The following is a 25,517-nucleotide window of genomic DNA, read 5'->3' as shown; positions in this document are numbered from 1 at the left end:
AGATCTCAACCCAATTGAAGACTTATGGGAGATTCTGGAGCGGCGCCTGAGACAGCATTTTTCACCACCATCAACACAAGACACTTGTAGAATCTATGCCAAGGTGCATTGAAACTATTCTGGCTTGTTGTGGCCCAACTCCCTATTGAGACACTTTATGTTGGTGTTTCCTTTATTTTGGCAATTAACTGTATATTCATATTGTGCTCCAAGTCCCCATTAGCTGTTCTCTAGGCTTAAACCAACAATGACAAACCCGTTCAAAGTGCTCTTCTCATCTATGGGGTCTACTAGTGGCAAGGAAACACTCACATACAGTACCAGTCAAACGTTTGGACACACCTACTCATTCAAGGGTTTTTCTTTATTTGTGCTATTTTCTACATTGTAGAATAATAGTGAAGACATCAAAACTATGAAATAACATATGGAATCATGTAGTAACCCCAAAAAATTTAAACAGAGATTAGATTCTTAGATTCTTCAAAGTAGCCACCCTTTGCCTTGATGGCAGCTTTGTACACTCTTGGCATTCTCTCAACCAGCTTCACCTGGAATGCCTTTTCCAACAGTGTAAAGGAGTTCCCACATATGCTGAGCACTTTTTTGGCAGCTTTTCCTTCCCTTTGCGGTCCAACTCATCCCAAACCATCTCAATTGGGTTGAGGTCGGGTGATTGTGGAGGCCAGGTCATCTGATGCAGCACTTTCCTTTTTGGTCAAATAGCCCTTACACAGCCTGGTGGTGTGTTGAGTCATTGTCCTGTTGAAAAACAAATGATAGTCACACTAATCGCAAACCAAATGGGATGGCGTATCGCTGCAGAATGCTGTGGTAGCCATGCTGGTTAAGTGTGCCTTGAATTCAAAATAAATCACAGACAGTGTCACCAGCAAAGCACCCCCACACCATCACACCTCCTCCTCCATGCTTCACGGTGGGAACCACACATGCGGAGATCATCCGTTCACCTACTCTGCGTCTCACAAAGACATGATGGTTGGAACCAAAAATCTCAAATTTGGACTCATCAGACCAAAGGACACATTTCCACCGGTTTAATAACCATTGCTCGTGTTTCTTGGCCCAAGCAAGTATTTTCTTCTTAATGATGTCCTTTAGTAGTGGTTTCTTGGCAGCAATTCGACCATGACGGCCTGATTCACGGAGTCTCCTTTGAACAGTTGATGTTGAGATGTGTCTGTTACTTGAACTCTGTGAAGCATTTATTTGGCCTGCAGTTTTTGAGTCTGGTAACTCTAATGAACTTATCCTCTGCAGCAGAGGTAACTCTGGATCTTCCTTTCCTGTGACAGTCCTGATGAGAGCCAGTTTCATCATAGCGCTTGATCTTTTTTGCGACTGAAATTTTCTGGATTGACTGACCTTTATGTCTTAAAGTAATGATGGACTGTTGTTTCTCTTTGATTATTTGAGCTGTTCTTGCCATAATATGAACTTGGTCTTTTACCAAATAGGGCTATCTTCTGTATACCACCCCTACCTTGTCACAACACAACTGATTGGCTAAAATGCATCAAGAAGGAAAGAAATTCCACAAATTAATTTTTAACAAGCCACACCTGTTAATTGAAATTCATTCCAGGTGACTACCTCATGAAGCTGGTTGAGAGAATGCCAAGAGTGTGCAAATCTGTCATCATGGCAAAGGGTGGCAACTTGGAAGAATATGAAATATAAAATATTTTTTGATTTGTATAACACTTTTTTTTTACTGCATGATTCCATGTGTGTTATTTAATAGTTTCATGTCTTCACTACTTTCTACAATGTAGAAAATAGTAAAAACAAATAAAAACCCTTTACTGAGTAGATGTGTCCAAACTTTTGACCAGTACTGTAGTTACCTGAATATGGTAAACAGGACATTGATGGGGCAAACAAACCAAGCATTTTAATGATTTGAATATAAGAACTGGCTTAGGATGAGCTCTCTGGATGAAACATTATGACAATGGGTTATCAGTTGCCCATTTGCAGCAAAACTACTGGCTACTTCACTAACATCTAGTCAGAACATCACAGATAACTACCGGTCTTCGTATCAAGAATTGCATCAAGCCATCCAAGCTGCATATCAGGTGAACCCTGTATATTCCATTCAATGTATCATCATCCAATCTCTGCTGCAGCTTACTGTGTAGCATATGATCAGGAGGGCATGCATAGAGACCTATATGTTAACTCTGCTGTCTGTTTCTCTGCATGCACCTCTGTCCATTAATGAGGGGTCTACTGGTTAAGTCCCTCTGTGTAAAGGACCAGCACGATGGACAACAGAGGAAGGGATAGACACAAAGGCATGCACATACAGTGCCTTGCAAAAATATTAATCCCCTTGGCATTTTTACTATTTTGTTGCATTACAACCTGTAATATTTGGATTTCATGTAATGGACATACACAAAATAGTCCAAATTGGTGAAGTGAAATGAAAAAAAATGCTTGTTTCATCAAATTTAAAAACAATTAAAAAAGCAAAAGACGTATTCACCCCTTTGCTATTAAACCCCTAAATAAGATCTGGTGCAACCAATTACCTTCAGAAGTCACATAATTAGTTAAATAAAGTCCTTCTGTGTGCAATCTAAGTGTCACATGATCTGTCACTTGATCTCAGTATATATACACCTGTTCTGAAAGGCCCCAGAGTCTGCAACACCACTAAGCAAGGGGCACCACCAAGCAAGCGGCACCATGAAGACCAAGGAGCTCTCCAAACAGGTCATGGACAAAGTTGTGGAGAAGTACAGATTGGGTTGGGTTCGGGTTGGGTTATAAAAAAAATATCTGAAACTTTTAACATCCCACGGAGCACCATTAAATCCATTATTAAAAAAATTTAACGAATATGGCACCAGAACAAACCTGACAAGAGAGGGGCCGCCCACCAAAACTCACGAACCAGGCAAGGAAGGCATTAATCAGAGGCAACAAAGAGATCAAAGTGGAGATTGGAGTATCTGTCCATAGGACCACTTTAAGCCGTATTCTCCACAGAGCTGGGCTTTATGGAAGAGTGGCCAGGAAAAAGCCATTGCTTAAAGAAAAAAATAAGCAAACATGTTTGGTGTTTGCCAAAAGGCATGTGGGAGACTCCCCAAACATATGGAAGAAGGTAATCTGGTCAGATGAGACTAACATTTTTGGCCATCAAGGAAAACGCTAAGTCTGGTGCAAACCCAACACCTCCTATCACCCCGAGAACAACATCCCCACAGTGAAGCATGGTGGTGGCAGCATCATGCTTTTGTTTTTCATCGGCAGAGACTGGGTAACTGGTCAGAACAGAAGGTATGATGGATGGCACTAAATACAGGGAAATTCTTGAGGGAAACCTGTTTCAGTCTTCCAGAGATTTTAGACTGGGACGGAGGTTCCCCTTCCAGCAGGACAATGACCCTAAGCATACTGCTAAAGCAACACTTGAGTGGTTTAAGGGGAAACATTTAAATGTCTTGGAATGGCCTAGTCAAAGCCCAGACCTCAATCGAATTGAGAATCTGTAGTATGACTTAAAGATTGCTATACACCAGCGGAACCCATCCAACTTGAAGGAGCTGGAGCAGTTTTGCCTTGAAGAATGGGCAAAAATCCCAGTGGCTAGATGTGCCAAGCTTACAGAGACATACCCCAAGAGACTTGCTGCTGTAATTGCTGCAAAAGGTGTCTCTACAAAGTATTGACTTGGGGGGGGTGAATAATTATGCACGTTCAAGTTCTTTATATTTTTTTTCATATTTCTTGTTTGTTATATATTATATTTTGCATCTTCAAAGTGTTAGGCATGTTGTGTAAATTAAATGATACAAACCCCCAAAAATCAATTTTAATTCCAGGTTGTGAGGCAACAAAATAGGAAAAATACCAAGGGGGTGAATACTTTCGCAAGCCACTGTACACACTCACGCAGCCACGCAAGCACACACACACACACACACACAGACACACACACACACACACACACACACACACACACACACACACACACACACACACACACACACACACACACACACACACACACACACACACACACACACACACACGTAGGTATCGCCCTCCAGAGCATGCAGCAGCGTTCCAATGAGGAAGACAGACAGACAGACAGACAGACAGACAGACAGACAGACAGACAGACAGACAGACAGACAGACAGACAGACAGACAGACAGACAGACAGACAGGAGGAAATGAACATACTGTAGAAACCTGCCATGACGGATTTTTGACAGCGATCACCTGTATAGTCATTTGGACACCTGATGGGGGAAACAAGCCACAGAAGGAGAAGAGGGAGGGAGGGAAAAGAGGAAGAGGTTTGAGGGAGAGGAGGCGAAGGAGGAAGTACATATAAGGGAAAGGAGGGAGGGAGAGAGAGAGTAAGGGAGGTAGGGAGGTAGAGAGAAATGGAGGGAGGGAGAGAGCAATGGGAGGGAGGGAGGGAGGGAGCAAGGGAGGGAAGGTGGGAGGGAAGGAGAGAGCAAGAGAGAAAGGGAGGAAGAGAGCAAGAAAGGGAGTGAGGGAGGGAGGGAGAGAGAGAGAAAGAAAGGGAGGGATGGAGGGAAGGAAAAGGTTGGATGAAGGGAGAAAGAAAGTGAGGGAGGGAGGGAGGGAGGGAGGGAGGGAGGGAGGGAGGGAGGGAAGGAAGGAAGGAAGGAAGGAAGGAAGGAAGGAAGGAAGGAAGGAAGGAAGGAAAGAGGGAGGAAAAAGGGAGGAGAGGAGGGAAGGGGAGATAAAGATAGGGAGGGAGGGAGGGAGGGAGAGATGAAGATAGGGAGGGAGGGAGGGACACAAGAGAGCAGAGAACATGGAGTTAGAAACAGAGCACAGCCTAATAGCATTTGTCAGAGGTAGAGGGTAGAGCGTTATGCCATTGCTATGACATCATTACTATGGCGTCATCGCTATGACATAATTGCACGCTATGACATCATTGCACGCTATGACATCATCACATGTGAAAGGCTGGAAGATGTGGACCTGCGGGAGGTGGAACAGGAGGAGTCGGAGCTAAAATCATATCAGCAGAAACACCCACTACACATTACTGATTGACAGGGTTTGTTTCCCAAGATGCACTTTCAAAGAGTTTGGGCTTAAAAAACTGCAAAGGCATAGTCTGCAAGGAAGCACCCCTTTGCTGAAGGACTCAAAGACATCTAGGAGAGAAAGGTGGGGGATTGGAGTATACATGGGATGTCCAAGTTTTTACACTTACCGTACTGTAACTATAATGTAACTACACTGTAACTACAGTGTGTGAGTCCCTAACACATACATATGCTGATCCCTGATGCTCTAAAACAGCATTCAATTGAACTAGTCTCACAGGGTCTGAATATTCATAACATGCATAAAACTGTACAGGATATATTTTTTCCCTCATATAGTACCAAAGAGAAAGCTTCACTGTGCATTTTGGATCAATTAAGGAAAGAACCTCTTCCTTGGAAGAGAAGAGCCCACTCAGCAATTTCCCATGCAGTTATAAATAGAGACACTGAGGCAGCATGCAAGCCCATGCTAGGACATCGCCTCTCTCTCTCTCTCTTCCTCTCACTATCTCCATCTCTCTATCTCATCCCCCCTCTCTCTTTCTTCCCCTCTTTTTGTCAGCCCTGTGAACAAGACAAATAAAAAGGGAAACAGTCTCCACAGAGATATAAACATCTCTCTTTAAAAAAAAGCATTCATCTGAATGAAATAAAATGGCATTCCTTCATTTCTCTCTGATGCTAAAGAGGGAATGGGATTTGTCTGAGGGCTGCTAACCTCTAGCATACAATGCCAGTGCCACACCACAGCCTGCGCTAGTCTGCTTGGTTCATTCAGAACAGAGCTGATCCTTCTAAACAGACCGACATCTAGGCTAAGAGAGAACACAACATAACTCTAACTCTGTCTTTGTTTCTCTATTCTGTCACACATAACTCTAACTCTGTCCTTCTGCACACAACTCAGACACACAACTCAGGATCAGGAAGCACTATTTACAACCCATAAATCACCGGCAACATGACTGGATACACGTCTACCTCCTACAGCCTGACAGAGTACAGTGTTCTGTGTAGGTTAGGGTATCAGCCAGCCAAGCACCCAAACACCTCAAGATATTTTGTTAGGCTGTCTGTCACAGTATGTAACGGAACAACTTTAGGCTGTCTGTCTGTGGGGCCTTGTTCACTTGGGAAAAGTACGTCTTTCATCTCTAGTATTGCCTGTTTTCTTGAATGCTTTTGCATTTTGTTTGCTAACACATTGTTAAACAGCATGCAGCCCTTCGTGCAACGAGCTGGAGATATATTAGAGGGATAGGGAAAGAGAGGGAGAGAGAGCAAGAGAAAGAAGGAGAAATGGATGGATGGAAAGACACATCAGAGATGGAGGAAAGATGAATGTTTGTCGAGAGCAAGAGAAACAGGGGTGAAGGGAGAAGAAGAAGAATGAGTTTACAATCAACAGGGAAGCCTTTGATGTTGCACCCTGACTAATCCTTGAGAGGATCATTTACAATGAACGTGATGACACTTGGCATTTCGTGTCTGGAGAAGGAGATTGGCGATTGGGTTAACAGGGTGAACAACACACAGCTGAAGCCACATAGTGACAGACACAGCAGGAGGACAGGACCAGTCACTTACTTGCATGACAGTTGGTTTATACCGTGTATGAAATAACAGTCTCCACCGTTCACACAGTACGACTTCTCTGTGTCGTTACAGCGCCGGGCGTGACTCGAGCCTGGAGACAGAGTAGTGGTCACTATGGAGGAGAGAGAGTAAGAGTAGTGGTCACTATGGAGGAGAGAAAGTAAGAGTAGTGGTCACTATGGAGGAGAGAGAGTAAGAGTATTGGTCATTATGGAGGAGAGAGAGTAAGAGTAGTGGTCACTATGGAGGAGAGAGAGTAAGAGTAGTGGTCACTATGGAGGAGAAAGAGTAAGAGTAGTGGTCACTATGGAGGAGAGAAAGTAAGAGTAGTGGTCACTATGGAGGAGAGAGAGTAAGAGTAGTGGTCACTATGGAGGAGAGAGAGTAAGAGTAGTGGTCACTATGTAGGAAAGAGAGTAAGAGTAGTGGTCACTATGGAGGAGAGAGAGTAAGAGTAGTGGTCACTATGGAGGAGAGAGAGTAAGAGTAGGGGTCACTATGGAGGAGAGAGAGTAAGAGTAGTGGTCACTATGGAGGAGAAAGAGTAAGAGTAGTGGTCACTATGGAGGAGAGAAAGTAAGAGTAGTGGTCACTATGGAGGAGAGAGAGTAAGAGTAGTGGTCACTATGGAGGAGAGAGAGTAAGAGTAGTGGTCACTATGTAGGAAAGAGAGTAAGAGTAGTGGTCACTATGGATGAGAGAGAGTAAGACTAGTGGTCACTATGGAGGAGAGAGAGTAAGAGTAGGGGTCACTATGGAGGAGAGAGAGTAAGAGTAGTGGTCACTATGGAGGAGAGAGAGTAAGAGTAGTGGTCACTATGGAGGAGAGAGAGTAAGAGTAGTGGTCACTATGGAGGAGAGAGAGTAAGAGTAGTGGTCACTATGGATGAGAGAGAGTAAGAGTAGTGGTCACTATGGAGGATAGAGATTAAGAGTAGGGGTCACTAGGGAGGAGAGAGAGTAAGAGTAGTGGTCACTATGGAGGAGAGAGAGTAAGAGTAGTGGTCACTATGGAGAAGAGAGAGTAAGAGTAGTGGTCACTATGGAGGAGAGAGAGTAAGAGTAGTGGTCACTATGGAGGAGAGAGAGTAAGAGTAGTGGTCAGCAAGGAAGAGGGGGAGTGTGGCGGTAACTAAGAAAGAGAAGAAAAGTGTAGAGGTAACTATGGAAGAAGGGTAATAAATGGTTACTAAGGAAGAAAGGGAAAGAATGTTGTGGTTACTAAGGAAGAGAGAAAGAGAATGTCTGGTCTTTACCAAAGAAGAGAGGAAGAGAATGTCTGGTTTTCAAAGAAGAGAGGAAGAGAATGTCTGGTCTTTACCAAAGAAGAGAGGAAGAGAATGTCTGGTCTTTACCAAAGAAGAGAGGAAGAGAATGTCTGGTCTTTACCAAAGAAGAGAGGAAGAGAATGTCTGGTTTTCAAAGAAAACAGAGCATGGTGGTTGTCAAGAAAAAAAAGTATGTGGTAGTTAATGAAGAAGGTGGAAAGATTGTGAACGTTATAGAATAGTAAGAACATCATACTGTAGATAGAGGATGGTGTGTCTGTGGACTCACGGCTCTGCACACTGATGCTGCTCGTAGTGCTCTCCTGGCCCAGCATGTTCTCAACCACACACGTGTAGTTCCCAGAATCCTCCAGCCTCGCTCGGTTGATCTGGACCTTGGAGTTTTTCCTTCAGAGAATGAGAGAGGAAGAGAGAAGGAGAGAGAGAGAGAAATGGAGTGAGAGAGAGAAGGAGAGAGAGAGAGAAATTATGTGATTAATTTGAGTCAAGATTAATGCTTGTTCAAAACAGAAACAGCAGTGTCTATAGTGTCTATTTTGGAGAGTCTTTGTTATGCGTTTGAATGTGTGACTGGAGGTTGGCTGGTCTCTGAGACTCACTTATTGGTCTTGATTTTGACATCTTTTCCCCTCTGGAGCTCTCGGCCATCTTTATACCATCGGAAGGAGGGGCTGGGGTTCCCTGACGCCTCACACTTCAGATACAGCCTCTCCCCCTCCATTAGAGACTGGCCCCTCATCGGCCGCAACTTAGGGGCCACAGCTAGAGAGAGAGAGAGACAAAGAGAGAGAGTGAGAGAGACGAGAGTGAGAGAGACAAAGAGAGAGAGAGAGAGAGGGGGTGGGAGGGGTTACGGAGAAAGTATTTATTAGGATCCCCATAAGCTACTCTTCCTGGGGTCCAAACAAGATTAAAACAATTACTTCACAACAAAACACAAAAACAGCCTACATCATAAATATCACAATACATCATAGAAGACATTATTACATTATTACTCTAATATTACACATCTACAATATAAAGACCCCAGTACCACAATATCATAGCATTATAGTGTGTGTATGTGTGTGTGTGTGTGTGTGTGTGTGTGTGTGTGTGTGTGTGTGTGTGTGTGTGTGTGTGTGTGTGCCTCTTCACAGTCCGCAATGTGCCATGAGGTGTTGTTTCATCTGTTTTTTTAGATCTGATTTTACTGCTCGCTTGAGTTACTTGATGTGGAAAAGAGTTCAGATCTAGCCATAGCACTGTAACATCCACTTTGAAGGTTTTGAATTATATTCACTGTGCACTGGATAGGAAGCTGCATTGTATATCTGTGTTCACAGACTTGTCAAAGGTGTTTGACACCGAGAACCACACCTTCTTGGTGCACAGACTGAATTGTGTTGGCATTACTGGTCATGATCTGGAGTAGTTTGTGAACTCGCTATCAGATCGAACCCAGTGTCTTAAGGCAGACGTTTGTAAGTCGTTTGTGCTCGGGTGTGCCTCAAGAATCAATTTTAGGTCCCCTGTAGTTTATTATTCATGTCAACAACATTGGGAGACATATTCAGACAGCTGATGTAATTTTGTATGCAGATGACATTGTTCTCTAGTCAAGTAACAGCAGTTTGACACTGTTCTCTAGTCAAGTAGCAGCAGTTTGACACTGTTCTCTAGTCAAGTAGCAGCAGTTTGACACTGTTCTCTAGTCAAGTAGAAGCAGTTTGACACTGTTCTCTATTCAAGTAGAAGCAGTTTGACACTGTTCTCTATTCAAGTGGCAGCAGTTTGACACTGTTCTCTATTCAAGTAGCAGCAGTTTGACACTGTTCTCTAGTCAAGTGGCAGCAGTTTGACACTGTTCTCTATTCAAGTGGCAGCAGTTTGACACTGTTCTCTATTCAAGTAGAAGCAGTTTGACACTGTTCTCTAGTCAAGTGGCAGCAGTTTGACACTGTTCTCTATTCAAGTTGCAGCAGTTTGACACTGTTCTCTATTCAAGTAGCAGCAGTTTGACACTGTTCTCTAGTCAAGTAGAAGCAGTTTGACACTGTTCTCTAGTCAAGTAGCAGCAGTTTGACTCTGTTCTCTAGTCAAGTAAAAGCAGTTTGACACTGTTCTCTATTCAAGTAGCAGCAGTTTGACACTGTTCTCTATTCAAGTAGAAGCAGTTTGACACTGTTCTCTATTCAAGTAGAAGCAGTTTGACACTGTTCTCTATTCAAGTAGCAGCAGTTTGACACTGTTCTCTAGTCAAGTGGCAGCAGTTTGACACTGTTCTCTATTCAAGTGGCAGCAGTTTGACACTGTTCTCTATTCAAGTAGTAGCAGTTTGACTCTGTTCTCTATTCAAGTAGCAGCAGTTTGACTCTGTTCTCTATTCAAGTGGCAGCAGTTTGACACTGTTCTCTAGTCAAGTGGCAGCAGTTTGACACTGTTCTCTATTCAAGTGGCAGCAGTTTGACACTGTTCTCTATTCAAGTGGCAGCAGTTTGACACTGTTCTCTATTCAAGGGGCAGCAGTTTGACACTGTTCTCTATTCAAGGGGCAGCAGTTTGACACTGTTCTCTATTCAAGTAACAGCAGTTTGACTCTGTTCTCTATTCAAGTGGCAGCAGTTTGACTTTTTGACTTTTTGAAAGCTCAAACAGCTTTCAACATCATTCAACAGAATCTGTACAATTTGAAGCTTGTTCTGAATTCCTCTAAAACAAAATGCATGGTATATTCCAATACTAAACACTCTGAAACCCATGTAATTACTACCCTGGAAGGACATTGAGAAGTTGAGCTTCACCATCCATCAGAGAAACTTGCCAGGAAAATCAAGCTGCGCATTGTTTTTAATACCGGCACAACGCTTTTGCTACCAGAAAAGAGTTGATTCGTTTTCCTGATTTGTGTTGAACTATGTTGATTCTATTTATCTGCAAGTCTCAAGCTCTACAGTACACTTAAGGCTCTTGACTCTGTGTATCATGCAGCCCTTCCTTTTGTCACCAATCAGAGACGTCTAACTCAACATTGTGATCTCTATAGTGCTATCAGGTGGACATCACTAGCAACATGCAGGCTCAAACACTGGTATGTTCTTATTTATAAGGCCATTTTATGAAAAGTGTAATTTTATTTATCCTCTCTTCTAGCTCAAAATGAAAACGCATACAGTATAAACTCAGATCTCAATCTTGTTTTATGGTCGAAAATTTGAACCGAGCATGGGAAAAGATAATTTCATTACTCAGCCCTTAGGTCTTGGAATTCCCTCAAGTCAACCTAAACCTTGAGGAGTTCAAAGGACAAATAGAGATGTAGTTGTTTCTAGTTGTAACCTGGTGTCACTAATTTGAATTGCCTTATGTAAGGAAGCATGTTGTTTTACTTCACACACAAATCAAATTTGATTTGTCACATGCTCCAAATACAACAGGTATTACCGTGAAATGCTTACTTACAAGCCCTTAAACAACATTGCAGTTTTAAGAAAAATAAGAGTTCAGAAAATATTTACTAAATAAACTAAAGTAAAAAAATAAAACAGTAACAATAAAATAACAATAACGAGGCTGTATCCAGGGGGTACCGGTACCGAGTCAATGTGCAGGGGTACAGGTTAGTCAAGGTAATTGAGGTAATATGTAGATGTAGATAGGGGTAAAGTGATAGATAATAAACCAGCGAGTAACAGCAACATAAAAAGGAGGGGGGTCAATGCAAATAGTTTGGAGGCCGAACAGTTGCCATACCAGCTCTCGATGGTGCAGCTGTAGAACGTTTGAGGACCTGAGGACCCATGCCAAATCTTGTCAGTCTCCTGAGAAGGAATAGGCGTTGTTGTGCCCTCTTCACGACTGTCTTGGTGTGTTTGGAACATGATAGTTTGTTGGTGATGTGGACACCAAGGAGCTTGAAGCTCTCAACCTGTCCACTACATCCCTGTCGATGAGAATGGGGGTGTGCTCGGCCCACCTTTTCCTGTAGTCCACAATCATCTCCTTTGACTTGATTACGTTGAGGGAGAGGTTGTTGTTCTAGCATCACACTGCCAGGTCTCTGACCTCCTCCCTATAGGCTGTCTCATCGTCGTCGGTGATCAGGCCTACCACCGTTATGTCGTCTGCAAACCTAATGATGGTGTGGGAGTCATGCTTGGCCATGCAGTCATGGGTGAACAGGGAGTACAGGAGGGGACTAAGCATGCACCCCTGAGGCTCCCGCGTGTTGAGGATCAGCGTGGCAGATGTGATGTTGCCTACCCTAACCACCTGGGTGGCAGCCCATAAGGAAGTCCAGGATCCAGTTGCAGAGGGAGGTGTTTAGTCCTAGGGTTCTTAGCTTAGTGATGAGCTTTGAGGGCACTATGGTGTTCAATTCTGAGCTGTAGTCAATGAATTGTATTCTCACATACAGTGCCTTGCGAAAGTATTCGGCCCCCTTGAACTTTGCGACCTTTTGCCACATTTCAGGCTTCAAACATAAAGATATAAAACTGTATTTTTTTGTGAAGAATCAACAACAAGTGGGACACAATCATGAAGTGGAACGACATTTATTGGATATTTCAAACTTTTTTAACAAATCAAAAACTGAAAAATTGGGCATGCAAAATTATTCAGCCCCTTTACTTTCAGTGCAGCAAACTCTCTCCAGAAGTTCAGTGAGGATCTCTGAATGATCCAATGTTGACCTAAATAACTAATGATGATAAATACAATCCACCTGTGTGTAATCAAGTCTCCGTATAAATGCACCTGCACTGTGATAGTCTCAGAGGTCCGTTAAAAGCGCAGAGAGCATCATGAAGAACAAGGAACACACCAGGCAGGTCCGAGATACTGTTGTGAAGAAGTTTAAAGCCGGATTTGGATACAAAAAGATTTCCCAAGCTTTAAACATCCCAAGGAGCACTGTGCAAGCGATAATATTGAAATGGAAGGAGTATCAGACCACTGCAAATCTACCAAGACCTGGCCGTCCCTCTAAACTTTCAGCTCATACAAGGAGAAGACTGATCAGAGATGCAGCCAAGAGGCCCATGATCACTCTGGATGAACTGCAGAAATCTACAGCTGAGGTGGGAGACTCTGTCCATAGGACAACAATCAGTTGTATATTGCACAAATCTGGCCTTTATGGAAGAGTGGCAAGAAGAAAGCCATTTCTTAAAGATATCCATAAAAAGTGTAGTTTAAAGTTTGCCACAAGCCACCTGGGAGACACACCAAACATGTGGAAGAAAGTGCTCTGGTCAGATGAAACCAAAATTAAACTTTTTGGCAACAATGCAAAACGTTATGTTTGGCGTAAAAGCAACACAGCTCATCACCCTGAACACACCATCCCCACTGTCAAACATGGTGGTGGCAGCATCATGGTTTGGGCCTGCTTTTCTTCAGCAGGGACAGGGAAGATGGTTAAAATTGATGGGATGATGGATGGAGCCAAATACAGGACCATTCTGGAAGAAAACCTGATGGAGTCTGCAAAAGACCTGAGACTGGGACGGAGATTTGTCTTCCAACAAGACAATGATCCAAAACATAAAGCAAAATCTACAATGGAATGGTTCAAAAATAAACATATCCAGGTGTTAGAATGGCCAAGACAAAGTCCAGACCTGAATCCAATCGAGAATCTGTGGAAAGAACTGAAAACTGCTGTTCACAAATGCTCTCCATCCAACCTCACTGAGCTCGAGCTGTTTTGCAAGGAGGAATGGGAAAAAATGTCAGTCTCTCGATGTGCAAAACTGATGGAGACATACCCCAAGCGACTTACAGCTGTAATCGCAGCAAAAGGTGCCGCTACAAAGTATTAACTTAAGGGGGCTGAATAATTTTGCACGCCCAATTTTTCAGTTTTTGATTTGTTAAAAAAGTTTGAAATATTCAATAAATGTCGTTCCACTTCATGATTGTGTCCCACTTGTTGTTGATTCTTCACAAAAAAATACAGTTTTATATCTATGTTTGAAGCCTGAAATGTGGCAAAAGGTTGCAAAGTTCAAGGGGGCCGAATACTTTCGCAAGGCACTGTAGGTGTTCCTTTTGTCCAGGTAGGAAAGGGCAGTGTGGAGTGCAATAGAGATTGCATCATCTACCAGGTACCTCCCCAAAGCCTTAAACACGGGCACCCTCATAGATATCATCCTAACCAACTTGCCCTCTAAATACACCTCTGCTATCTTCAACCAAGATCTCAGCAATCACTGCCTCATTGCCTGCATCCGTAATGGGTCAGCGGTCAAATGACCTCCACTCATCACTGTCAAACGCTCCCTGAAACACTTCAGCGAGCAGGCCTTTCTAATCGACCTGGCCGGGGTATCCTGGAAGGATATTGATCTCATCCCGTCAGTAGAGGATGCCTGGGTATTTTTTTTAAATGCCTTCCTAACCATCTTAAATAAGCATGCCCCATTCAAGAAATTTAGAACCAGGAACAGATATAGCCCTTGGTTCTCCCCAGACCTGACTGCCCTTAACCAACACAAAAACATCCTATGGCGTTCTGCATTAGCATCGAACAGCCCCCGTGATATGCAGCTGTTCAGGGAAGCTAGAAACCATTATACACAGGCAGTTAGAAAAGCCAAGGCTAGCTTTTTCAAGCAGAAATTAGCTTCCTGCAACACTAACTCAAAAATGTTCTGGGACACTGTAAAGTCCATGGAGAATAAGAACACCTCCTCCCAGCTGCCCACTGCACTGAAGATAGGAAACACTGTCACCACTGATAAATCCACCATAATTGAGAATTTCAATAAGCATTTTTCTACGGCTGGCCATGCTTTCCACCTGGCTACTCCTACCCCGGTCAACAGCACTGCACCCCCCACAGCAACTCGATAAGAAACATTACTGTGCAGCCGTATTCATTGATCTGGCCAAGGCTTTCGACTCTGTCAATCACCACATCCTCATCGGCAGACACGACAGCCTTGGTTTCTCAAATGATTGCCTCGCCTGGTTCACCAACTACTTCTCTGATAGAGTTCAGTGTGTCAAATTGGAGGGTCTGCTGTCCGGACCTCTGGCAGTCTCTATGGGGGTGCCACAGGGTTAATTTCTTGGACCGACTCTCTTCTCTGTATACATCAATGATGTCGCTCTTCCTGCTGGTGAGTCTCTGATCCACCTCTACGCAGACGACACCATTCTGTATACTTCTGGCCATTCTTTGGACACTGTGTTAACAAACCTCCAGGCAAGCTTCAATGCCATACAACTCTCCTTCCGTGGCCTCCAATTGCTCTTAAATACAAGTAAAACTAAATGCATGCTCTTCAACCGATCGCTGCCTGCACCTGCCCGCCTGTCCAACATCACTACTCTGGACGGCTCTGACTTATAATATGTGGACAACTACAAATACCTAGGTGTCTGGTTAGACTTTAAACTCTCCTTCCAGACCCACATCAAACATCTCCAATCCAAAGTTAAATCTAGAATTGGCTTCCTATTTCGCAACAAAGCATCCTTCACTCATGCTGCCAAACATACCCTTGTAAAACTGACCATCCTACCAATCCTCGACTTCGGCGATGTCATTTACAAAATAGCCTCCAATACCCTACTCAACAAATTGGATGCAGTCTATCACAGTGCAATCCGTTTTGTCACCAAAGCCCCATATACTACCCACCATTGCGACCTGTACGCTCTCGTTGGCTGGCCCTCGCTTCATACTCGTCACCAAACCCACTGGCTCCATGTCATCTACAAGACCCTGCTAGGTAAAGTCCCCCCTTATCTCAGCTCGCTAGTCACCACAGCATCACCCACCTGTAGCACGCGCTCCAGAAGTTATATCTCTCTGGTCACCCCCAAAACCAATTCTTTCTTTGGCCGCCTCTCCTTCCAGTTCTCTGCTGCCAATGACTGGAACGAACTACAAAAATCTCTGAAACTGGAAACACTTGTCTCCCTCACTAGCTTTAAGCATCAACTGTCAGAGCAGCTCACAGATTACTGCACCTGTACATAGCCCACCTATAATTTAGCCCAAACAACTACCTCTTTCCCTACTGTATTTATTTTATTTATTTATTTTGCTCCTTTGCACCCCATTATTTTTATTTCTACTTTGCACATTCTTCCACTGCAAATCTACCATTCCAGTGTTTTACTTGCTATATTGTATTTACTTTGCCACCATGGCCTTTTTTTGCCTTTACCTCCCTTCTCACCTCATTTGCTCACATCGTATATAGACTTGTTTATTACTGTATTATTGACTGTATGTTTGTTTTACTCCATGTGTAACTCTGTGTCGTTGTATGTGTCGAACTGCTTTGCTTTATCTTGGCCAGGTCGCAATTGTAAATGAGAACTTGTTCTCAACTTGCCTACCTGGTTAAATAAAGGTGAAATAAAAAATACAAAAATAAAATCTGTGGATCTGTTGGGGTGGTATGCGAATTGGAGTGGGTCTAGGGTTTCTGGGATGATGTTGTTGATGTGAGCTATGACCAGCCATTCACACTTCATGGCTACAGATGTGAGTGCCTTGGGGCAGTAGTCATTTAGGCAGGTTACCTTGGTGTTCTTGGGCACAGGGACTATGTTGGTCTTTTGAAACATGTAGGTTTTACACACTCCGTCAGGGACAGGTTGAGAATGTCAGTGAAGACACTTGCAAGTTGATCAGCGCATGCTCTGAGTACACGTCCTGGTAATCTGCCTGGCCCTGTGGCCTTGTTAATGTTGACCTGTTTAAAGGTCTTACTCACATCAGCTACGGAGAGCGTCGTCCGGAACAGCTACTGCACTCATGCATGCTTCAGTGTTGCTTGCCTCGAGGCGCGCATAGAAATAATTTTGCTCATCTGGTGGGCTCATGTCTCTGGGCAGTTTGCGGCTGGGCTTCCCTTTGTAGTCTGATATAGTTCAGGCCCTGCCACATCCGACAAACGTCGGAGACGGTGTAGTAGGATTAAATCTCAGTCCTGTATTGACCCTTTTTTGTTTGATGGTTCGTCGGAGGACATAGCATGATTTCGAAATAGTGTCCGGGTTAGAGTCCCGCTCCTTGAAAGCGGCAGCTCTACCTTTTATCTCAGTACGGATGTTGCCTGTAATCCATGGCTTCTGGTTGGGGTATTTACGTACGGTCACTGTGAGGATGACGTCATAGATGCACTTATTGATGAAGCTGGTGACTTATATGGTATAATCCTCAATGCCATCGGATGAATTCCAGAACATATTCCAGTCTGTACTAGCGTAGCATAGCATCTGCGTCATCTGACTACTTCCGTATTGAGAGAGTCACTGTTACTTCCTGCTTTAGTTTGTGCTTATAAGCAGGAATCAGGAGGATAGAATTATGGTCAGATTTGCCAAATGGAGGGCGAGGGAGAGCTTGGTATGCATATCTGTGTGTGGAGTAAAGGTGGTCTGGTAGAAATGAGGTAAAACGGATTTAAGTTTCCCTGCATTAAAGTCCACGGCCACTAGGAGCTCTGCCTCTGGATGAGCATTTAGTTGTTTGCTTATGGCCTTATGCAGCTCGTTGAGTACGGTCTTAGTGTCAGCATCGGTTTGTGGTGGTAAATAGACAGCTATGAAAAATATAGATGAAAACTCTCTTGGTAAATAGTGTGGTCTACAGCTTATCGTGAGATACTCTACCTCAGGCGAGCAAAATCTTGAGACTTGCTTAATGTTAGATTCTGCGCACCAGCTGTTATTGACACATAGACACAGACCGCCACTCCTTGTCTTACCGGAGGTAGCTGTTCTTGCCGATGCCACACACATGCCTGCACACACACACACATCCACTGTTTGTTTGCTGTTGTATTTGTGCTGTTGCCAGTGTCTTCTGTCTGTGTTGTCCATTTGGTTTTACAGAGTTTCATTTTTTAACATTTTAATCCCAGTCTCCGTCCCACAGGAGGTCTTTTGCCTCTTGCAGGCCATCATTGTAAATAAGAATTTGTTAATTGACTTGCCTGGTTAAATTAAGGTACAAAATATTTTTGGGTCATGGCTCTTTGTAGTACTGTGTATTTCCCATCATCTGTTCTGGACTTGGGGACTGTGAAGAGACCCCTGGTGGCATGTGTCATGGGGTATGTGAGCTGTGTGTTAGCTGTTTGAACAGACAGTTTGATGCTTTCAACATGTCAATAAATCTCACAAAAACAAGTAGTGATGCAGTCAATCTCTGTTCCGGGCCATTTGTCTATGTACTTCTTTGTGGCACTTGACCATATAACCATATATCAGTGGTCCAGGTGTGATAAAACTTGGGCCTGTAGGGCTTGTTTTGTTGATTGTGATGTCAAGAAAGCAGAGCAGCGCTTCATCAGGGAGAAACCTCTTCCCAATCTTAGCTAACGTTGCATCAATATGTTTGACCATGTCAGTTTACTATCTAAGGCAGGAATCTGCAACCCTGTTCCTGAAGAGCTACAGTCCTGCAGGTATTCACTCCAACCCTAATCAGGCGCACCTTAATTCCAATAATTAGCTGGTTGATAAGATGATTCTGGATTCAATCTTACAATTGTGGTTGGAGTGAAAAGTGTAGCTCTCCAGGAACAGGGTTGGAGAGCCCTGATCTAGAATTACACCATGCAGTTTAGTCACCTGAACTTGCTTAATTTACACATTATTCATTAGGGTTTACCAAATTATTATTCCCAAACACAATGCTTTTAGTTTTTGATATATTGTAGACGTGATTATTACTTGCCACCCATTCTAAAACGGACTGCAGCTCTATTTTAAGTGTGCAGTGATTTAAATTGCTGAGGTAGATGAAGTGCATAATGTTGAGTCATCAGGGTACATAGACACACAGGCTTTACTCAATGCTAATGGTTGGTCATTAGTAGAAATAGAACAAATGAAGGGCTCAAACAGCTACCTTGAGGTATGCCAAACTCTACCTGGTTTATGTTAGAAGGGCTTCCATTAAAGAACAACCTCCGTGTTCTGTTAGATAGATAACTCTCCAACCACAATATGGCAGAGGATGTAAAGCCATAACACATACATTTCAGCAGCAGACAATGATTGATAACGTCAAAAGATGCTTTTGATGTCTAACAAAACAACAACAATTTTCTTATTATCAACTTCTTTCAGCCAATCATCAGTCATTTGTGTCAGAGCCGAGAGATAGAGGGAAAAGTAAGAAGGCCTCAGGACTATTTCCCATTATGAATCATTTCAACATACATATGTGTGTGTGTGTGTGTGTGTGTGTGTGTGTGTGCGTGTGTGTGTGCATGTGGAGAGAGAACGATTGCTATGGTAATTGAGCTTAATTTATTACCCGAAAGCCCCCCAGGTGAACCCTGACTCCAGTTGGCCTTGTGAGCTGGGCAATTGACCCTTTACTAATTGATTCTCTGTCCAAACCACCTCCGTTACAGAATAAATCAATATTATTGTATGTGACATCATACTCCAACACCGGACTGAATCCTGGAAAGTCAGTGTTTTCACTTTTCACATTTCTTTGTCTCATAAAAAAGAGAGGGCCAAATTCTGAGGAGTTAAAGCTATTCTAGATAGCCTCTGCGGTAGAGCTTTGATATGGAGCTCTTTGTTTTCCAACCTCACTCTGCCATAAACTGGCACAGTGTGAATCTCTGGAGACCCTCGCTCTCTTCCCCTTAAAAAATATAACAGCCTGCAACACTGACATGAACCAGAGCAGAGGAGCACAAAGGAAATCCAAACAAAATCAGCAACATAGTGCTTATATAGCTGCACACACACAGGCATACACACACACACGCACGCATGCACGCACCTACTCACTCACACACACACACACACACACACACACACACACACACACACACACACACACACACACACACACACACACACACACACACACACACACACACACACACACACACACACACACACACACATACACAGGCATGCACACACAGGCAGGGATACACATGCATGCACACACACAGCCACACACACGCACAAGCACAAAGACACGCACACATACGCACACACAGCCCATTGATAGGTCAAGGTTGGATAATTGTGAAAAAAATCAAGAGCGAACCCTGCTGTTATAGTGCCCTCCTAATTGCATCACCATCTTGCCTGCACATCTCTCTCCATAATGATCCACTCTCTATACAAACCTCTTCGCAATGATCCCCTCTCTCTCTATACAACCCTCTCCAGAATGATCCACTCTATACAACCCTCTTCACAATGATCCCCTCTCTCTATATATATACAACCCTCTCCATAACGATCCCCTCTCTCTCTATACAACTCTCTCCACAATGATCCCCTCTCTCGCTATACTACCCTCTCCATAATGATCCCCTCTCTATACTACTCTCTCCATAATGATCATCTCTCTCTCTCTGTACAACCCTCTCCAGAATGAACCCCTCACGATACTACCCTCTTCATAATGATCCCCTCTCTATACTACTCTCTCCATAATGATCATCTCTCTCTCTCTGTACTACCCTCTCCTCAATGATCCCCTAACTCTCTATACTACCCTCTCCATAATGATCCCCTCTCTCTCTATACTACCCTCTCCAAAATGATCCCCCCTCTCTCTATACTACCCTCACCATAATGATCCTCTCTTTCAATACTACCCTCTCCATAATGATCCTGTCTCTCTATACTACCCTCTCCATAATGATCCCCTCTCTCTATACTACCCTCTCCAAAATGATCCTCTCTCTCTCTATACTACCCTCTCCATAATGATCCCCTCTCTCTATACTACCCTCACCATAATGATACTCTCTCTCTATACTAACCTCTCCACAAATGATTATCTCTCTCTCAATACTACCCTCTCCATAATTATCCTCTCTCTCTCTATACTACCCTCTCCAAAATGATCCTCTCTCTCTCTATACTACCCTCTCCATAATGATCCCCTCTCTCTATACTACCCTCTCCAAAATGATCCTCTCTCTCTCTCTATACTACCCTCTCCATAATGAGCCCATCTCTAAATACTACCCTCTCCATAATGATCCCCTCTCTCTATACTACCCTCTCCATAATGATCCCATCTCTAAATACTACCCTCTCCACAATGACCCTCTCTCTATACTACCCTCTCCATAATGATCCCCTCTCTCTCAATACTACACTCTCCATAATGATCCTGTCTCTCTATACTACCCTCTCCATAATGATCCTGTCTCTCTATACTACCCTCTCCATAATGATCCACTCTCTCTATACTACCCTCTCCATAATGATCCCATCTCTAAATACTACCCTCTCCATAATGACCCTCTCTCTATACTACACTCTCCATAATGATCCTGTCTCTCTATACTACCCTCTACATAATGATCCCTTCTCTCTCAATAATACCCTCTCCATAATGATCCACTCTCTATATATTACCCTCTCCATAACGATCATATCGCTCCATACTACCTTATCCATAATGATCACCTCTCTCTCTATACTACCCTCTCCAAAATTATCCTTTCTTTCTATACTACCCTCTCCATAATGATCCTCTGTCTCTCTATACTACCCTCTCCATAATGATCCCCTCTCTGTACAACCCTCTACAGAATGAACCCCTCACGATACTACCCTCTTCATAATGATCCCCTCTCTATACTACCCTATCCATAATGATCCTCTCTTTCAATACTACCCTCTCCATAATGATCCTGTCTCTCTATACTACCCTCTCCATAATGATCCCCTCTCTCTATACTACCCTCTCCAAAATGATCCTCTCTCTCTCTATACTACCCTCTCCATAATGATCCCCTCTCTCTATACTACCCTCACCATAATGATACTCTCTCTCTATACTAACCTCTCCACAAATGATTATCTCTCTCTCAATACTACCCTCTCCATAATTATCCTCTCTCTCTCTATACTACCCTCTCCAAAATGATCCTCTCTCTCTCTCTCTATACTACCCTCTCCATAATGATCCCCTCTCTCTATACTACCCTCTCCAAAATGATCCTCTCTCTCTCTCTATACTACCCTCTCCATAATGAGCCCATCTCTAAATACTACCCTCTCCATAATGATCCCCTCGCTCTATACTACCCTCTCCATAATGATCCCATCTCTAAATACTACCCTCTCCACAATGACCCTCTCTCTATTCTACCCTCTCCATAATGATCCCCTCTCTCTCAATACTACACTCTCCATAATGATCCTGTCTCTCTATACTACCCTCTCCATAATGATCCTGTCTCTCTATACTACCCTCTCCATAATGATCCCCTCTCTCTATACTACCCTCTCCATAATGATCCCATCTCTAAATACTACCCTCTCCATAATGACCCTCTCTCTATACTACACTGTCCATAATGATCCTGTCTCTCTATACTACCCTCTACATAATGATCCCTTCTCTCTCAATAATACCCTCTCCATAATGATCCACTCTCTATATATTACCCTCTCCATAACGATCATATCGCTCCATACTACCTTATCCATAATGATCACCTCTCTCTCTATACTACCCTCTCCAAAATTATCCTTTCTTTCTATACTACCCTCTCCATAATGATCCTCTGTCTCTCTATACTACCCTCTCCATAATGATCCCCTCTCTGTACAACCCTCTACAGAATGAACCCCTCACAATACTACCCTCTTCATAATGATCCCCTCTCTATACTACTCTCTCCATAATGATCATCTCTCTCTCTCTGTACTACCCTCTCCATAATGATCCCCTCTCTCTCTATACTACCCTCTCCAAAATAATCCCCCCTCTCTCTATACTACCCTCACCATAATGATCCTCTCTTTCTATACTACCCTCTCCAAAATGATCCTCTCTCTCTCTATACTACCCTCTCCATAATGATCCCCTCTCTCTATACTACCCTCTCCAAAATGATCCTCTCTCTCTCTATACTACCCTCTCCATAATGATCCCCTCTCTAAATACTACCCTCTCCATAATGATCCACTCTCTCTATATTACCCTCTCCATAATGATCCCCTCTCTCTATACTACCCTCTCCATTATGATCCCCTCTCTCTATACTACCCTCTCCATAATGATCCCCTCTCTATCTATACTAACCTCTCCATATTGATCCTCTCGCTCTACACCACCTTCTCCATAATGATCCCCTCTCCCTCGATAATACCCTCTCCGTAATGATCCCCTCTCTATACTACCCTCTCCAAAATGATCCTCTCTCTCTCTATACTACCCTCTCCATAATGAGCCCATCTCTAAATACTACCCTCTCCATAATGATCCCCTCTCTCTATATTACCCTCTCCATAATGATCCCCTCTCTCTATACTACCCTCTCCATAATGATCCCCTCTCTCTATACTACCCTCTCCATAATGATCCCCTCTCTATCTATACTAACCTCTCCATATTGATCCTCTCGCTCTACACCACCTTCTCCATAATGATCCCCTCTCCCTCGATAATACCCTCTCCGTAATGATCCCCTCTCTATACTACCCTCTCCAAAATTATCCTTTCTTTCTACACTACCCTCTCCATAATGATCCCTCTCTATACTACCCTCTCCATAATGATCCTCTCTATCTCTAAACTACCCTCTCCATAATGATCCCCTCTCTCTCTATACTACCCTCCCAATAATAATTCTCTCTCACTCTATACTTCCCTCTCCATAAAGATCCCCTCTCTTTCTCTTAATACTACCCTTTCCATTATGATCAACTCTCTCTAACCAACCCTCTCTACAATGATCCACTCTCTCTCTAACCTATACACTCCATAATGATCCCTTTTCTCAATTCTACCCTATCCATAACGATCCTCTCTCTCTCTATACTACCCTCTCTATAATGATCCTTTCTCTCTATACTACCCTCTCCATAATGATCTCCTGTCTCTATACTACCCTCTCCATAATGATCTCCTGTCTATAAACTACCCTATCCATAATGATCCTCTCTCTCTCTATACTACCCTCTCTATAATGATCCTTTCTCTCTATACTACCCTCTCCATAATGATCCTCTCTCTCTCTATACTACCCTCTCCATAATGATCCTCTCTCTCTCTCTCTCTCTCTCTACTACCCTCTCCATAATGATCCTTTCTCTCTCTCTATACTACCCTCTCCATAATGATCCTCTCTCTCTATACTACCCTCTCCATAATGATCCTCTCTCTCTCTATACTACCCTCTCCATAATGATCCTCTCTCTCTCTATACTACCCTCTCCATAATGATCCTCTCTCTCTCTATACTACCCTCTCCATAATGATCTTCTCTCTCTCTCTATACTACCCTCTCCATAATGATCCTCTCTCTCTCTATACTACCCTCTCCATAATGATCCTCTCTCTCTCTCTCTCTCTCTCTCTACTACCCTCTCCATAATGATCCTTTCTCTCTCTCTATACTACCCTCTCCATAATGATCCTCTCTCTCTATACTACCCTCTCCAAAATGATCCTCTCTCTCTCTATACTACCCTCTCCATAATGATCCCCTCTCTCTATACTACCCTCTCCAAAATGATCCTCTCTCTCTCTCTATACTACCCTCTCCATAATGAGCCCATCTCTAAATACTACCCTCTCCATAATGATCCCCTCTCTCTATACTACCCTCTCCATAATGATCCCATCTCTAAATAACACCCTCTCCATAATGACCCTCTCTCTATACTACCCTCTCCATAATGATCCCCTCTCTCTCAATACTACACTCTCCATAATGATCCTGTCTCTCTATACTACCCTCTCCATAATGATCCTGTCTCTCTATACTACCCTCTCCATAATGATCCCCTCTCTCTATACTACCCTCTCCATAATGATCCCATCTCTAAATACTACCCTCTCCATAATGACCCTCTCCTACCCTCTCCAATGACCCCTCTCGCTATACTACACTCTCCATATTGATCCTGTCTCTCTATACTACCCTCTACATAATGATCCCTTCTCTCTCAATAATACCCTCTCCATAATGATCCACTCTCTATATATTACCCTCTCCATAACGATCATATCGCTCCATACTACCTTATCAATAATGATCACCTCTCTCTCTATACTACCCTCTCCAAAATTATCCTTTCTTTCTATACTACCCTCTCCATAATGATCCTCTGTCTCTCTATACTACCCTCTCCATAATGATCCCCTCTCTGTACAACCCTCTACAGAATGAACCCCTCACGATACTACCCTCTTCATAATGATCCCCTCTCTATACTACTCTCTCCATAATGATCATCTCTCTCTCTCTGTACTACCCTCTCCATAATGATCCCCTCTCTCTCTATACTACCCTCTCCAAAATAATCCCCCCTCTCTCTATACTACCCTCTCCATAATGATCCCCTCTCTCTATACTACCCTCTCCATAATGATCCCCTCTCTATCTATACTAACCTCTCCATATTGATCCTCTCGCTCTACACCACCTTCTCCATAATGATCCCCTCTCCCTCGATAATACCCTCTCCGTAATGATCCCCTCTCTATACTACCCTCTCCAAAATTATCCTTTCTTTCTACACTACCCTCTCCATAATGATCCCTCTCTATACTACCCTCTCCATAATGATCCTCTCTATCTCTAAACTA

The 25,517-nt window shown here is 43.3% G+C and overlaps 1 protein-coding gene across 1 annotated transcript in view; it reads right to left on the bottom strand.

Moving 5' to 3' along the window:
- LOC139366045 (pro-neuregulin-2, membrane-bound isoform-like) overlaps nucleotides 1–25,517 on the bottom strand; it is a 51,753-nt gene that overhangs the window by 5,488 nt on the left and 20,748 nt on the right. The window contains exons 2-5 of the mRNA XM_071103130.1: nucleotides 8,563–8,725; nucleotides 8,232–8,350; nucleotides 6,666–6,786; nucleotides 4,225–4,283 (exon numbers count right to left, since the gene is read on the bottom strand). Of these exons, the coding sequence (XP_070959231.1) occupies nucleotides 4,225–4,283; nucleotides 6,666–6,786; nucleotides 8,232–8,350; nucleotides 8,563–8,725 (462 nt within the window). The remainder of the gene's footprint in view (nucleotides 1–4,224; nucleotides 4,284–6,665; nucleotides 6,787–8,231; nucleotides 8,351–8,562; nucleotides 8,726–25,517) is intronic.

Source organism: Oncorhynchus clarkii, chromosome 14, assembly GCF_045791955.1.
Source record: "Oncorhynchus clarkii lewisi isolate Uvic-CL-2024 chromosome 14, UVic_Ocla_1.0, whole genome shotgun sequence".
Lineage (NCBI taxonomy): Eukaryota > Metazoa > Chordata > Actinopteri > Salmoniformes > Salmonidae > Oncorhynchus > Oncorhynchus clarkii.
Note: the sequence above shows the minus strand (reverse complement) of the source record. Positions and strands in the feature narration are given on the sequence as shown.